Source organism: Panicum hallii, chromosome 3, assembly GCF_002211085.1.
Source record: "Panicum hallii strain FIL2 chromosome 3, PHallii_v3.1, whole genome shotgun sequence".
Taxonomy (NCBI): domain Eukaryota; kingdom Viridiplantae; phylum Streptophyta; class Magnoliopsida; order Poales; family Poaceae; genus Panicum; species Panicum hallii.
Genome location: NC_038044.1, coordinates 32658115 through 32672241, shown reverse-complemented (window position 1 = coordinate 32672241; position 14127 = coordinate 32658115). Strand labels below are relative to the sequence as shown.

The window sequence follows — 14127 nt, the reverse complement described above, 5'->3', positions numbered from 1 at the left end:
CATAACTAGACTCATGAAGGCTTTTAGCTTTAGGTAGAATTTTCAGCTGAAAAGCAACAAAGAGTAGATCCTTATTTTCAACTTTTAGCTTTCAGGTTCTAGTGAATTAACCATTCTAGGTAAGCATCTATAACTATTCAAACATGGTAGAATCCTTAATCAAACATCATCTTTGATAATCACAAAGTTGCTCTTGTTACTCTATGTGGCAAAGGGATTAAGCAGTCTCAATCTCCGCGAGAAACGGACGATTCCTGAATCGAATTTCAAACCTTGCAAGGGTAAACCTAACACACACGCTTGGAACACCAAAGGGTCGTTCCGAAGCAACCGTTTGCCTTTCATTCCGACTCGTGTATCAGTGCCACCACAAGCGACTGCAGGACCATACGCACTTCCAAAGTGCAGGATGTACGTCTGTAGCGCGACTACAAAACCCGTACTCCTGGTTGCCCAGCAACACGTATTCCTACACGTCGAACAAAGTAACCAAAAGAAGCAATACATGTGGTGGGGGGTATGTCCACTCCTCGGGCCGATCGGTTACTAGGCTTACCGCTTACCATATTTCACGGCATGTGGCTAGTACTTTCAAACGCTTAACCACCGCTACCACACACTGCAACCTTATCAAATTCCATACACAGACGGGTATCATCTCAATATGATACCTCACAAAATCCCGTCCGTCATCCTTATAATGATAACAGGAATGTAAACATCACAATTCCTATATCGCGCGAGTGACAGGAAATCACTCGACTTCTACCGGTCCTATAAGCATAGCAGCTAGTCGGACTCAAGTTCTAGTGTACAATACATTGGTTTCTGGAATTATGCAACTAAGGTTTTCAAACAACTCCTAAGAACTTAATGCATAAAGATATATATAAATAATATAGGTTGCAGTGTAATAAAGTAGGGGTTATGTCCGGGGCTTGCCTTAGCTAGTGAGGTTGGGGTTAGTCAAATTAATATCCTCCGAACCTTGGTTCGGGGCTTCAGAGAAATCCGCAACAAGAATCCCGGGGTCTTCAGAATAACCTCCTTCTTGTTCCGGAATCAACTGGTAATCTCCGTCAGCGAGAGTGGTCGAGTCTATATGAGATGCAAAGTTACAAGTTATGGAATGTATATACTTTTATGTTATTTCACAATAAAGTTGCAATCCAAACAAAAGAACATTACATTTCGACAATTAACCTATCTACCCTGCACTAGGCAGTCATTTATCGAGTACTAACTAAACTAACTAGTCTCGTTAGGCAACAGGGTGGGTTACCCTAAACATCCGATTAACTACAATAGGTAGCATATCTGATTACTATAAGTAACACTAAATACACTTAGCAATCTCCATTTATTTTATTAGCTAAACATTGTAATTAACCTTAGGTTATTACTTAATTATGGCTAACTTTGGATTAATTAATCAAATCATAATTAAGACAAATAATTAATACTTATGAAAATTACCATAAGTGGGTTTTATTGAAATTTTACTCTAAAAGGAACTAAGCCACAAAATTAAACAAGATTATAATTGAAAATTCAAGATATAATTATAACTGGAGTTTTATACTAAAACTAGGGTTCAAAATTTAAGGACATTATAAATTACTCAAGACTAATATTCCAGAAAAGTTTCATAATTTTTCATGCATAATAATTATTATTTCTGAATTACCTTTGAATTTAAGCTTGAAACTTATAACTCAAGTTATATTAGGTTTCTGATTCTCAAATTTTTATCTTAGATTACTCCTGTTGTAACAAGCCTAAGATAAATTTTCAGCCCTAAACATGAAGGAATACATTTGGAATTAAATTAAGTAACTTTTATCAACATATAACAAAAAGTACTCGAAATCTAAGCAAATGAACAGTAAAGTACTCGAACTTTTTACACAGAGCTATACATAACACATATAATCTAGCTTTCAAATTTCAACTATAACACATGCCTACAACATGAGATACAATTAAAACACTTATTTTCTAATATTTAATATACATCAGAAAATATACACCTACAGCTCAAACTTCCTAAATAAAAGTAGTCGAATTTCACTTAAGGATTCTAACAAAATTTAGTTTGCATTTTTATGACTTTTCCTCGAATTGATATGGAATTTCAAAGTTGGCAGCTTAAATTACACAAGAGGTCCTTCGGTTACTATTTCCCTGAGTCTATTTCTTTGCACAAAACCCCCTAAACTTCTATTTCTTCTAACCCGCAGTCCTTCCCCCAATTCCCCCCCGGTCAAGATAGAAGCCCGGTGTTGACCGGCTTGCTCCGGCGACGGCGAGCGCCGGTGGTGAGGGCAGAGGGGCGGGGAAGCAACTAGGGTCCCTTGCGCACCTGTGCAAGCTCGGAATTGAAGGGAGATGGCTTGGGGCGGTGGCGCGACGGAGGCTTGCGGCCGGCGGCGAGGTGGAGCGTTGGGGGTGGTACTCCAGTGCCCTTGGACGACGGTAGATCGGTCGGAAAGCTGCCTGGGAATGTGGTGGAGCTCAAGCCGGGGTCAATTTGAGCTAGGAAAGGCCGGAAGAGGGAGCTCCACGGTGGACAGACACGGCGGCGACGAGAAAGCTCGGGGAGCTCATCGGGAAGCCAATGTAAGGCCTTAGGAACCCAATTGATAGGTTGGGGAGCGTCGTAGGGGTGATGTGGTGCAGGCTAGAGCACGGTGGTGGCGTGAAACGGCTTGGGATGGGCTGCCCACGGCGGTGCCGAGCGCGGCCGGAGTTGGGAGAGAAGAGCAACGCGGGATGTGGGTTGCGGCTCAGGAATGGTAAGGGAAAAAGAGTGCAAATGAACTCTCTACGCTCGGGTCATCGTGGCACGCCCGCGCGAGGCCAGGAAGGGAGGGAAACAGCGGCGGGGGAAGCAAGGGGCGACGCGTGGGCATGTGTAGCAGCTGGAGGTGGAGCTCGGGGTCCTGTGCCGGCGGTCAGCGGCGGAGGCAGAGCGGAGCAGAGGGGGAAGCGGTGGTGCCAGAGGAAGACGAAGCAGGCATGAGTCAGAAGGACTTGTTTGTGATTTCCAAAAAATTTAGGGACCCCTCTGTAATCTAAAATTTGTCACTGCTACAAAGGTCAAATGAGAAAATGTTCAACATGAAAGTTGTAGAGTTTTTCAAACTCTACAACATTGCTGTAGGGCTTGGGTTCAGAAAATCAAGATTTACAACTATTTGGATTACATTTTGAAACAAGATGGAATTTAAGTTAAATTTATCTTTGCCCACCTAAATTTGATCAAATTTTGGGCATGTTTATAAATTTTCTGACCTGTCATGATTACTTGTATTTTTACACATTAACCCTTAAGTAAATTTGAATTTGACCTTTATATTCCAACCATTTCATATGTAACCCTTATATTTGTGTTAATTACACATAAGCCCTTAGTTTCATACAAAGTCTATTTCTTTTAGGTTTTAACCTAATATTTGTACTTTTCTTTTCTATAGTCATTTGAATTTGACATTTAAGAGCATTTTTCACACACTTGCACATATGAACTTATAAAATCTATAATTTACAATACACCCCTAGTTCTCTATACAAACCTTAATATACATACAACACACTAGTAACTAGTGTCTATATTCTAATTACAGGAATGTTATAGTGACCCGCCCCTAAAAATGCTTTTCTAGAGGCAGGTTGGTTGCTACAATAGCCCCGCTCCATTTGTAGCAACGAGTTACATTTTGACCCGCCCATAGAAAAAAATAGGATGTTCCTATAAATCGTTTTTAGTAGTTAAAGAGATGTCTCTTCTCAACTAAGGTGTATCAATATAGGCCCCTACACACTCCATGGAATGGATTAATGCAAGTTTGAAATTTTTACATAATTATAACGGTGTAGCATGGCCGCGTGCGAGGATTTGAGATCGGTTATGTTCTGCAGCTGCCTATCATTTGTTACATCCAGCGACATGGCCGCCGATTCCAACTGCATGCATGCACGGCCGCATGCAAGGTAACCGAAAACAACGCTAATATCTTTTTTATATTTTATATAAGAGCATCTCCAACCATGAGTCCTATATTTGGATCCTATAATTTGTATTAGGGATATATTTGATGTGTTTAGGGCTAAAAAAACGCTTATACTCCAACAGCGGGGTCTCAAATCATGTCATTTACAAATAATTGGGGAAAGATTGGAGCGGAGGCATTGGGGAAAGAAGTCTCTGTCAGTTAGATTTCATGGCAAAAAGGAGATAGGACCCAACCAATTGAGTCCCATATCTAGGACCCAGGAAACTGAGTCCTAAATTGATTTGCCAGTTTTTTGTAAAATAGGACTCCTGTTGGAGACTATTTTTTTTCTCTTAAACCCTATATTTTAAGATAGGACCCAATTTAGAACTCCTATTGGAGATACTCTAAACTGGTTATCACTTCCAGAATTCAAGGGTTTAGATTTACCTAACCTCTTACCTCCTAGGAGGTAAAAGGAGTGCCATCGTAAGGCCCTTTGCATTTAATTTATGATCAATCCCTTGCCTCTAATCTTGTACATTACCTCGTCAGAATTATTGCCGGCACAACTAACGTTACTTGAAACTGAAAAGAAATTATGTAGCACCCTTTCGCGATTCATTTCTTTTTGTTTTTTCTCTTTCCTCATCGGCACCAATAAATACTTCTTGGGAACCATTCTAACACATCAAACTAGAAAGAACAATAAACAAAAACCATAAATTTCTAAGATATTTTTTAAGATAAAGGATTAAACTGGCCTCTATATCCATTTGTGGATATATATGACCAAAACTCCTAAGATACACTACTAGAAAATACATGAAAGATCCACCTCAAAAGTACCGATACGAAGAAGACTCGCATTAGTACCGGATCTTCTTCATGTCGATATTTTTAAGGTGGACCCAAGCATATAGACCCTTTAGCACCATCCGGTACTAAAATATCACTTTTAGTATCTCCACGGGTTACTAAAGGATCCACCACGGGTTACTTCAAATGGAAAGTATCTACTATTCAATGACAATTGCTGTGTAGATGAGATGGTAAGGGGTATGTGCGAGATAAGAGGTTGCGGGTTTGAATCCTGGCCACTGCACGCGCGCGTATCGTGTGAAAAAATCATGGGGCTCTTCATAGGTTTATTATATTCTTTTAAGCCAAAAAGTTTTGGTACCGAGTGGAACCTTCATCTCGTACTAAAGAGGGATTTTGGTACCGGGTGTTTTAACTGGTGACGAAGATTTGTTTAAACTACCGAGTGGAACCTTCACCCGGTACTAAAGAGGGACTTTGGTACCGAGTGCTTTACTTGATGATGAAGATGGTGACTTTTAATCTCAATTTCGCAGTACCGGTTAGAAAACTGGTGCCTAAAGGCCTTACCAATTGGTACTGCAAAGTTTTTTTTAGTAGTGATATATACCTACGGACTCCTGAGTACGGAGGGGAAGTTTGATGACTGTACCTGTCTAGCTAAGACTCCAACGCTGCGGAGGTAGGCGTTCTGCTTTTGCCGGCCGTTCTGGTGTCGAGATCGTCAGGTCTGTTGGCAGGAAAGCGATGACGAGGCGGCGACCGGCAGAAGAGGAGAGCAGCAATAATCGCGGGATCTGTTCTGTTTTGATCTTCGTAGAATTCAGTTTTGATCTTCGTCGATTCGCGTCCACGGCGTCGCTTCATTAGTAGGACCATACACATGCAGATCCACCGGTGTGCTCTAGAAGATATAGAGCAGTGAGGACAGGAGGCCAGTATGAGGCCCGTGTGTTAGTTGCCTCTAGTGGTATATGGGCGGCGAGTACATTTGGAACTCTTCTAGTAACATTATAAATCACCATTTGTAAACAACACTGAAATATTCTTTTTTCAAAATACGGTACAACTATGGATATACACGCATGCTCGCTACTCTAAACGGCTACTAAGAGGCTGGGTCAGGAAATCTTAAATGATGAAGTCACCCTATACGACATGTTTTTTATGGGCACGTCGCTTACTATTTCAATATTAGTTAGTTGTATACGTGACCATATTAGAGAATCGAACAAGAGTGGAATGTTCTACAACCTGCAATCTAGCTCAGTTCACAAACTGAAAGAAATATTGGAAGCCTGATCTCACTAGTCATTACAGAAAGTAGAATTCAGAGAGCGAGAGAGTAAATTTTTGAGCATCTCTTCTGCATTTGACTGTATTATTTCCATGTTGAGTAGTTTAGGGGCTGAGAACAAAAAATGAAATCAAATCTAAAACAACCAAATGCTACCCCACCCCAACCATAATTGAGTCATTGAGATCGCTCGTGCCCATGCAGGTTGGCCAGCGAATGCGCACCGGACCACCATAAAAACAGTGAAGCCCTCGCCGGCACGCTCCCTCTCCCCTGTTTAGCTAGGCCGCCCCCGCCCTCCCGTAGTCCCCCGTTCCTCCTCCACCAAGAAGCAAGAACTGAGAATTGTCCGCCCCATTCCTCCCGTAATTCACTGCTCCTCCGCTGCATTGTTGTTCCAGAGGATTGCGCCAGTGAAGCCACGTTGCGCATCCGGCTCGCCGCTCACCCGTCCAGTCCGAGCCCAGCTTATTTCGTTCGCTCCGCAAAACTCCATCCGCTCGCAGGCTCTCTCCATCTCCGTCCGCGCCGAACACTCCGCGCCATTTAGATCCAGGCATCCTCCCATTTCATCCGCGCTCGCCTCTGTTCCCCGTAGGCATCCTAGTTGTGCTCGTCTCCGGGGCCCCTTCGTTGCCGCCGCCGTGGAGTGCAGATCCGTCAGGACTTGTGGCGGATCCATTCATTTTGTTGGTAAGGGAAACCAATCGCCTGCATGTTTTATTCGTCTTATCCTATAGATTTTGTTTCTTTTTCGTTATTGCGGCCCCTCAAATTCAGATGCTACTGTTAGTGAGAGAACATATTTTGTTGCGGATCTATTTGCTGCGTGGGGCGTACTAATAGCTGTTTCTTTTTTCCGGATAAATTAGTTTCGTCACTGTTTTAGTTTGTTATCGCTGTGGATACATCTACATTTATGTTTCTTTTGTGAGTGTTCGTTTGCAAGAATAAAACTAAAATAACCGTTTCCCAATTTTTACTATTGAAACAATTGCGCGGGAACGCATATATGCTTTTGGAATTGTGCGTACCTACTTTTCTTCTTTTTGTACTTCAGAGCCAGGGATGAAACTAGTTCGCTTCTGAATTCATACAATGGGCATTATATTTCCTTGGCCACGACTTTTATCATCATCTGCTGCATTTCTGAAATTAAAGAAAGAAAAATTGCAGTGGGGGAAATCATCATAAGCTGCAGATCAGTGATATGTTCTCCTGACTGTTCATTAGGCTGTACCCTGATTACGAGAGTGATTGCTGGACTAAATTGTACTGGTATTATCAAGAGAGATACTGATACTGTTGTTACTTTCTTGTGACGAAATTTCTAATTTTGGACATGATGTTTATTAGTCTCGTGAAAGCTAGCGGTGCAGATGGAGGAAAACAGGTAGGAGGAGATGGTGGCTGATGCTATGTCACAGACAGGGTGGTTTTGGGGTCGTATAGGATGCCTAGGCGATGTATTAGAATGGCTAGACCAAAGCCATATGGGATGAGATGGTTGGCTGAAGAATAGGAAATTTTCAATGGCTTAAGCCGGAGGAATAGGTCAACCTTTTAATTGACTCGACAGGTATTTCCACTATTTTCCAATGAAGCAGAAGAGCCTTCTACTTTCTTGTATAATTTTAGGACATATGCAATCCAGACAGAGATTTTTCTTTTGTCTCTGATGTGCAGAGGTAGTATTCTTTTTGTTTGTATAAGGATTCAACCAATATTAATTCCACGAATGCACTATAAACTTCCGCTTCCTGGATTGAGTTAACCTTTTACCGAAATGGTTTATTATAGGAATAAATATGGTGTCCATATCTAATCAAGGAGCTTTCCCCATGTCAATATTTTCTTCTCTCTTACATTACAACACTAGGTAGGCACCCCCACCCCCTCCAATTTTTTTTTTTTAGAAATACCACATACCTCTTTTCCAGGTTGTCATTTGACTGCTATTGGAGAGCTGCTGGCAGAGGAACCACCATAAGAAGTGCCTGTAGATTTCACGGAACTGCTAATAGCCTATGAGAAATTTGGAAACCTGTAATGGTATCTATGTCGACAGAATAATAAGGAATGCCTTTTTACAGACTCTTAAATTAGCCACGTAACTAGTTGTGTTATACCACGAGAGAAAACTTGCATATGAACCCGTAGTGCAGATTGTCACTGCCTTCTAATAATATACAGTCTCCCCTGTTCCTTCATGGGATCTTTGGTTTGATGGATCAAATTCTAGATAAAAGGGCCCATCATAAATCATCCAATTAATATTTGTGTGATGACTTCATATTAATATTAATCATGTGTACATGAAGAATGAGTTGATGATACATTTATCCAGTCAGAATAATGTGTGCATACATCATGGCTGTGTTATTTTATTTGAAATTTATATTAGTTTTTACTCTTGTATTATTTTCTTTAAATTCCAGGTTTTTGTTCTGAAAGAAAACATAGATTCAGTTTGGCTGAATTTAATCTTCATGCAACATCCATAACGTTTAAGTTTGGGGATGATATGGGATGGGATGGTTCCATTCATATTTTCTGGGATAGGACCAATCCATTTCGTGTTTGGTTGAGAAGAATGGATCCAACCTAGTTTTTTTGTTTGTAGGAGGGATTGGGTCGAATAAGATTGATGACATTTTGACACTGCCAATCACCTTTCCCACGGGATCCACATGTCAGTATCTCCTTTCCATCTTCTTCTCTTTTCCCTCACGTTTCTCTCTTCCCTGACCTCAAAGCTGCTGACCGCCCTTGGGTGAAATTCATCGCCCCTATTTAATCCTAGCTCAATTACTCGCAATGGAAGCTTTGTTGATGTATAGTGAACCCATTTGACTACTCATATTCATAAAACCATGGAGGTACGAGCTGAATCGAGGAGGGGACAGATAGATAAGGCAGCAGTTCTTGCAAGATTGGGCCAGCTGCGTCACAGGAGGAGAGTGCGAGGGGAATGGCGCGGGCTAGGCCCCTTTGGCACGCGCCATCAGGTGGTGTCGTCCTGTCCTCCGCGTGCTTCCCTGCTTGGCCAGAGCTTGCCAGTGCCGGAGCTCACCTGCGCGCTGCGCCACTCGAGCCACACAGAGGCTGCGCTGCTGAAGTTGACCTCATGCAGGAGACAGCAGTTCACGCCGTGCAAGTGGGATGACCCCATCCCCTAATTGGAGAAACCGATCCAACCTGCATGTAGGAAGAATATTCTCCAATTGGATGAATCCGACCCACACAGACCTCAAACCAATCACTACTGCAAATGGGTTTGACCCATCCCAACAAACATCAACCCTCCAACCAAACACATACTAAGTTATTAGGTGCACTTGTTCACATTCTGTGTCGGGCAAGGTAATGTGTCTAAATGCAATTGTGCGTACATGAGTAGACTCAATCGACCTGGTGGGTTGAGTGACACTTCCGCCAAGTTCAAAGTTCAGGTTTTCTAGGACCAAACTAGTTCCAGCGCATCAACTTAGTTCAAGTGCCCACAGGCCATTCAAACAATTTTCATAGCCTTGAAACGTGGCCACAGAGCTATGGGCTTAGGCTTGTCTCACCTGAACCAAAGAGAGAAGGAAAGAAAGAGCCCAATGCCATGAAGCCTGCTGCACTAGTTGACTGCATATCTATTTGCAAGCACATGTGCACATTTATCTACGTGCTCACTTTATTTTCTTTTTCGTTTTTTTCCATGACTTGCTTATCTGCAACTTTTGATATTAATTTTGGATAATAATTAATTTATTTTCTGATTCCAAAAAATAACTATGCTTCTTTTATGTACTGACAGCGCTGCAAATACTGCAAATTGCATTGTAAAGCCATTCTAAGGAATGCAGAAAGATGTATTTGCATGCTAAAGATTTCTCTTGTGAAGAGGAGGGCATTTCTCCAACTCATTTAAAATCACTGGTTCTTCATGAGCAAGGATTTCAAGTGCACATTAGGTGCATATCAGAAAGTAACTGTGATGCCACTAATGTCAGAAATATCGCTATGCTAGATCGTATAATTTCTGAAGACGGTTGAAGTTTTCTGTTTTTACCAACTTGCTACAGTTAATTAAGATAATAAGAATCATTTGCTAGGATTTGTTTATGATGGAAGCAGAGAAGAATGGAAACATTTTGATGCAAAAGTATGAGGTTGGCAAATTATTGGGGCAGGGAACTTTTGCCAAGGTATATCATGCTAGGAACATAGTGACGTCACAAAGTGTTGCTATCAAGGTGATTGATAAAGACAAAATTTTCAAGGTTGGTCTAATGGAGCAGATCAAACGGGAGATATCAGTGATGAAATTAGTGAGGCACCCAAACATTGTACAACTTTATGAGGTCATGGCTACTAAAACAAAAATATATTTTGTTCTTGAATATGTCAAGGGTGGTGAATTATTTAACAAAATTGCTAAAGGTAAGTTAAGAGAAGATGCTGCAAGGAAGTACTTCCAACAATTGGTTAGTGCGGTTGATTTTTGCCACAGCAGGGGTGTGTATCATCGTGATTTGAAGCCGGAAAACCTACTCGTTGATGAGAATGGGAACCTGAAAATTTCAGATTTTGGATTGAGTGCACTTGCTGAGTCAAGGCGCCAAGATGGCCTTCTTCACACAACTTGCGGTACTCCAGCATATGTGGCACCTGAGGTCATCAGCCGAAAAGGATATGATGGTGCAAAGGTTGACACTTGGTCATGTGGGGTGATCTTATTTGTTCTTATGGCTGGTTATCTGCCATTCCAAGATTCAAATTTGATGGAGATGTACAGAAAGATTGGGAAAGCAGATTTCAAATGTCCACCTTGGTTTCCATCAGATGTACGAAAGCTAGTGTCAAGAATTCTTGATCCAAACCCTAGGACTAGAATGCCAATTACAAAAATAGTGGAATGCTTTTGGTTCAAAAAGGGCCTTGACAGCAAGCTAATCCGAAAGAATATCGAGATGAAGGGGAAAGTTTCAGCTCTAACTGATGTTAATGTGGTTTTCTCATCCACAGGTAGCAGTAGCGGGAACAATAAAATGGTTGATGAGAAACATGATTCAGCAAAAGTCACCAACCTTAATGCTTTTGATATTATTTCCCTTTCAGAAGGCTTCAATCTTTCTGGCTTATTTGAGGAGACTGAGAATAAAAAAGAGGCAAGGTTCACATCTAGCCAATCAGCTTCAACTATTATATCAAAACTTGAGGATGTTGCCACATGTTCAAAGCTTACTGTAAAGAAGAAAGAAGGTGGTGTGCTAAAAATGGAAGGTGAAAGTGAAGGAAGGAAAGGTGTCTTGTCTATTGATGCAGAGATCTTTGAAGTTACACCTTCATTCCATCTGGTAGAGATCAAAAAGAACAATGGGGATACACTAGAATACGAAAATTTGTTTAAGCAGGACATGAAGCCAGCCCTCAAAGATATTGTTTGGGCATGGCAAGGCGAACGTCAGGATCAGCGAACTGAAGATCATAAGCAGCTATAGATTTGCCTTATTATTGAACTGGCTTGTTTCCACAGTAAGGCCCATCGTTGGTTAGCATTCAGATGTTGTATCTTGTCACTTTTTTCGATTCATTTTATCTTATGGCCTTCTTGAATTACTGCTTCTCTGATATTGACATGAACATCTGATTCGATTGTGAACTTATTAAGCAGCATCATGTTGTTATGATGAGTCTACCATTAACTGTTGTTTATGCTGTTGCCAATCCACCAATCCAGTTTCTTTAGCCAAGAACCTTGATTCATTCAGAGTATCAACTGGCAGGTTGAAAAGAAACATCAAACCCTGATGGACTGTAGTAAAAGAGGATGATCATCTAGACAGGGTGAACAAATTGTTTTATGCTCACGGAATCTGCAATATGTTCTGCTGTAGCTATATTGGACAATTGAGAAATATATGTTTATATTCAGGATTGTGGTACAACGAAGGAACACGGGAGGCTTATTTCACATTGATTCGTGTTTCGTAGCATTCGTGCTGTGAATAGAATCTTAGGTTCATCTTTTTTTTTCCTTGAGAATATCAGTAGAGAAGATTGAAATAAGTCTTATCGTTTTTGAACTCTTTTTCCAGAGAAATAATTTCATGTGCTCAAAGCTTTTCATCTAAAAAATCAGCTAGGCTGGGAAATGAAGTCACTTTCATATCTCTTTACAAAACCAACTGTAACTGACATTGCATTGATGATGAGCCTAATTAACAAGGCTCTAATAGAAGTCTAAAAGAAGCATGTCATCGTCGCTGCTTTCGCCTGTTGCTGTCATCTCAACTGGGTAGTTGGAGGCACGCCAAAGAGATCGTGTCATCCTCTGGCCGATGGTTTGTGCAGCCGTCCTTGGGCACAGCCAAGACTAGTGAAACCAATCATAGGGATGGCACCAAGCGAGTGTATCACATCATCTCAGGCAAAGATGCTGTGAGCAAGCGGCCTAGAGTCCCTCCTCCCTCGCTTTCAAAGGTGAGCAATTCCTGTTAGAGTACTGATAGCTGTAGCTAGGGGCCCTCGAATGTGTGTTACGGTCGATTGACTTTTAAGTTAAAATCGTGGTGTTCTTGGAACTGCTCATACCCAGCTCCAAAATTTTTTGGAGCTAGAGTTGTAAATAAATTAAGGGTCTTATGCTGAGTGTCAAATAGAGATGGCGTATATTCTGTCCCCTTCGGTGATTAGTTCATATCTTATAAACCACATGTGCACAAATTTTGGTAGGCAAGTAGATCCACGGGTCCCTTAACCATTGATAAAGTTTCAGCTCAATTATACACGTTTCACTTACCCAACTGATCATCTACCAAAACTGATCTGTATTGAAACTGCAGTCATCCAGACTAACAATACCCCTCTCAAATTTGATGCTTTGCTCAACCAATCCTCAAACCAACTAATCAGATCGAAGTACGTTTAGTGTTGAACGAGCTCACCAAATTCGTTGCAAATCCAAGCACTTTTGATCCCCCGGTCACTGACTTGAAGTAATCGGTTCAGAGCCACAAAATTTGGACAGACCTCCTTCTCCTTCTTCCTCTCTTCTTTCAAGTTGTGTTCTGAGTTCATCTCTCCCTCACCCTCTCAAATGACGTCCAGAGCTGGGGAAAGTGGGGGAGAATTTTCTTGTGGTTTTAACTTCCTCTTGAAGTGATCTCAACTGTTGATTCAAGCACCAAGTCAACGGTGCACAAGCACTAGACTTGTGATCTGTTTTGCTCAATTTTGTTAGGCTCCAAATCATCCTCCATGCAACAGAACTAAGATCCTGTTGGATCCTCCCCAACTAATAATTAGCTAGTTTATTGATAATAGTCTCCTTTAGCTAGCTAAAGATTAGCTAGCTAGTCATTAGCTGGATGCGTTTGGATCCCACCAACTAATTGCTATTGTTAAGATGAATAGACCATGCTACCCTTATATTGGAAAATTCAATGGAAGAGTTGGGGGTAATATGGTCTTTTGACTTTTTAGATGGGATTAGCTGGGTTCTAACGAGATAACACTATTTCAATTAGCTGGAACATCATTAGCTAGTCCATTAGCTAATCTGTTTGATCCATAATAGCTAAATTTAGATAGCTAACCATTAGCTGGAGAATACAAATAGGGCATGAGGGTGGCCACACTAAGTTTTCGGAGAGTTTGAGCACTAACATCTTCGGAACCTTTGAAATTTTTCTTTGAAGACTAGGATTATACTCTTTACTTATTTTTTTGATTTTTCTTTTCAAGAAATTATTTTCTGCTTTTTTTAGTGCATAGAGCTTAGAGCAATGGGATACCTTCCTCCCTGAATTTTTTTAGTACCCACGGTCCACCATGTTTTTTCCATAATGTTGACAATCTTACTATAAATAAATACTCGATATGAAAAAAGAAAAAGTAAAGCATGTATCTTTCCTTATTTCACCTCTGACTGATCCTGCGAAAGGAAAAATATCTTACTACTTTAAATATACTTCATTTTTTGCGAATAAACATACATTAGATTGACAATATTACCATAGC

The 14127-nt window shown here is 41.0% G+C and overlaps 1 protein-coding gene across 2 annotated transcripts; it reads left to right on the top strand.

The window, feature by feature from the left end:
- Positions 1-6358: 6358 nt before the first annotated feature.
- LOC112888065 (CBL-interacting protein kinase 18) lies at positions 6359-11945 on the top strand. Of its 2 annotated transcripts, XM_025954410.1 has the most exons (3): positions 6359-6807; positions 8738-8806; positions 9920-11945. In XM_025954410.1, the coding sequence occupies exon 3, from the start codon at positions 10227-10229 to the stop codon at positions 11604-11606; it is 1380 nt and encodes a 459-aa protein (XP_025810195.1). In that variant the 5' UTR covers positions 6359-6807; positions 8738-8806; positions 9920-10226; the 3' UTR covers positions 11607-11945. The 2 variants fall into 2 exon arrangements, with proteins under 2 accessions (XP_025810195.1, XP_025810193.1); XM_025954408.1 differs by lacking the exon at positions 8738-8806.
- The last annotated feature ends 2182 nt before the right edge of the window (positions 11946-14127 follow it).

Bases quoted from the DNA above. Each gene is read 5' to 3' on its own strand.
- LOC112888065 (XM_025954408.1), top strand. From the start codon at position 10,227: ATGATGGAAGCAGAGAAGAATGGAAACATTTTGATGCAAAAGTATGAG.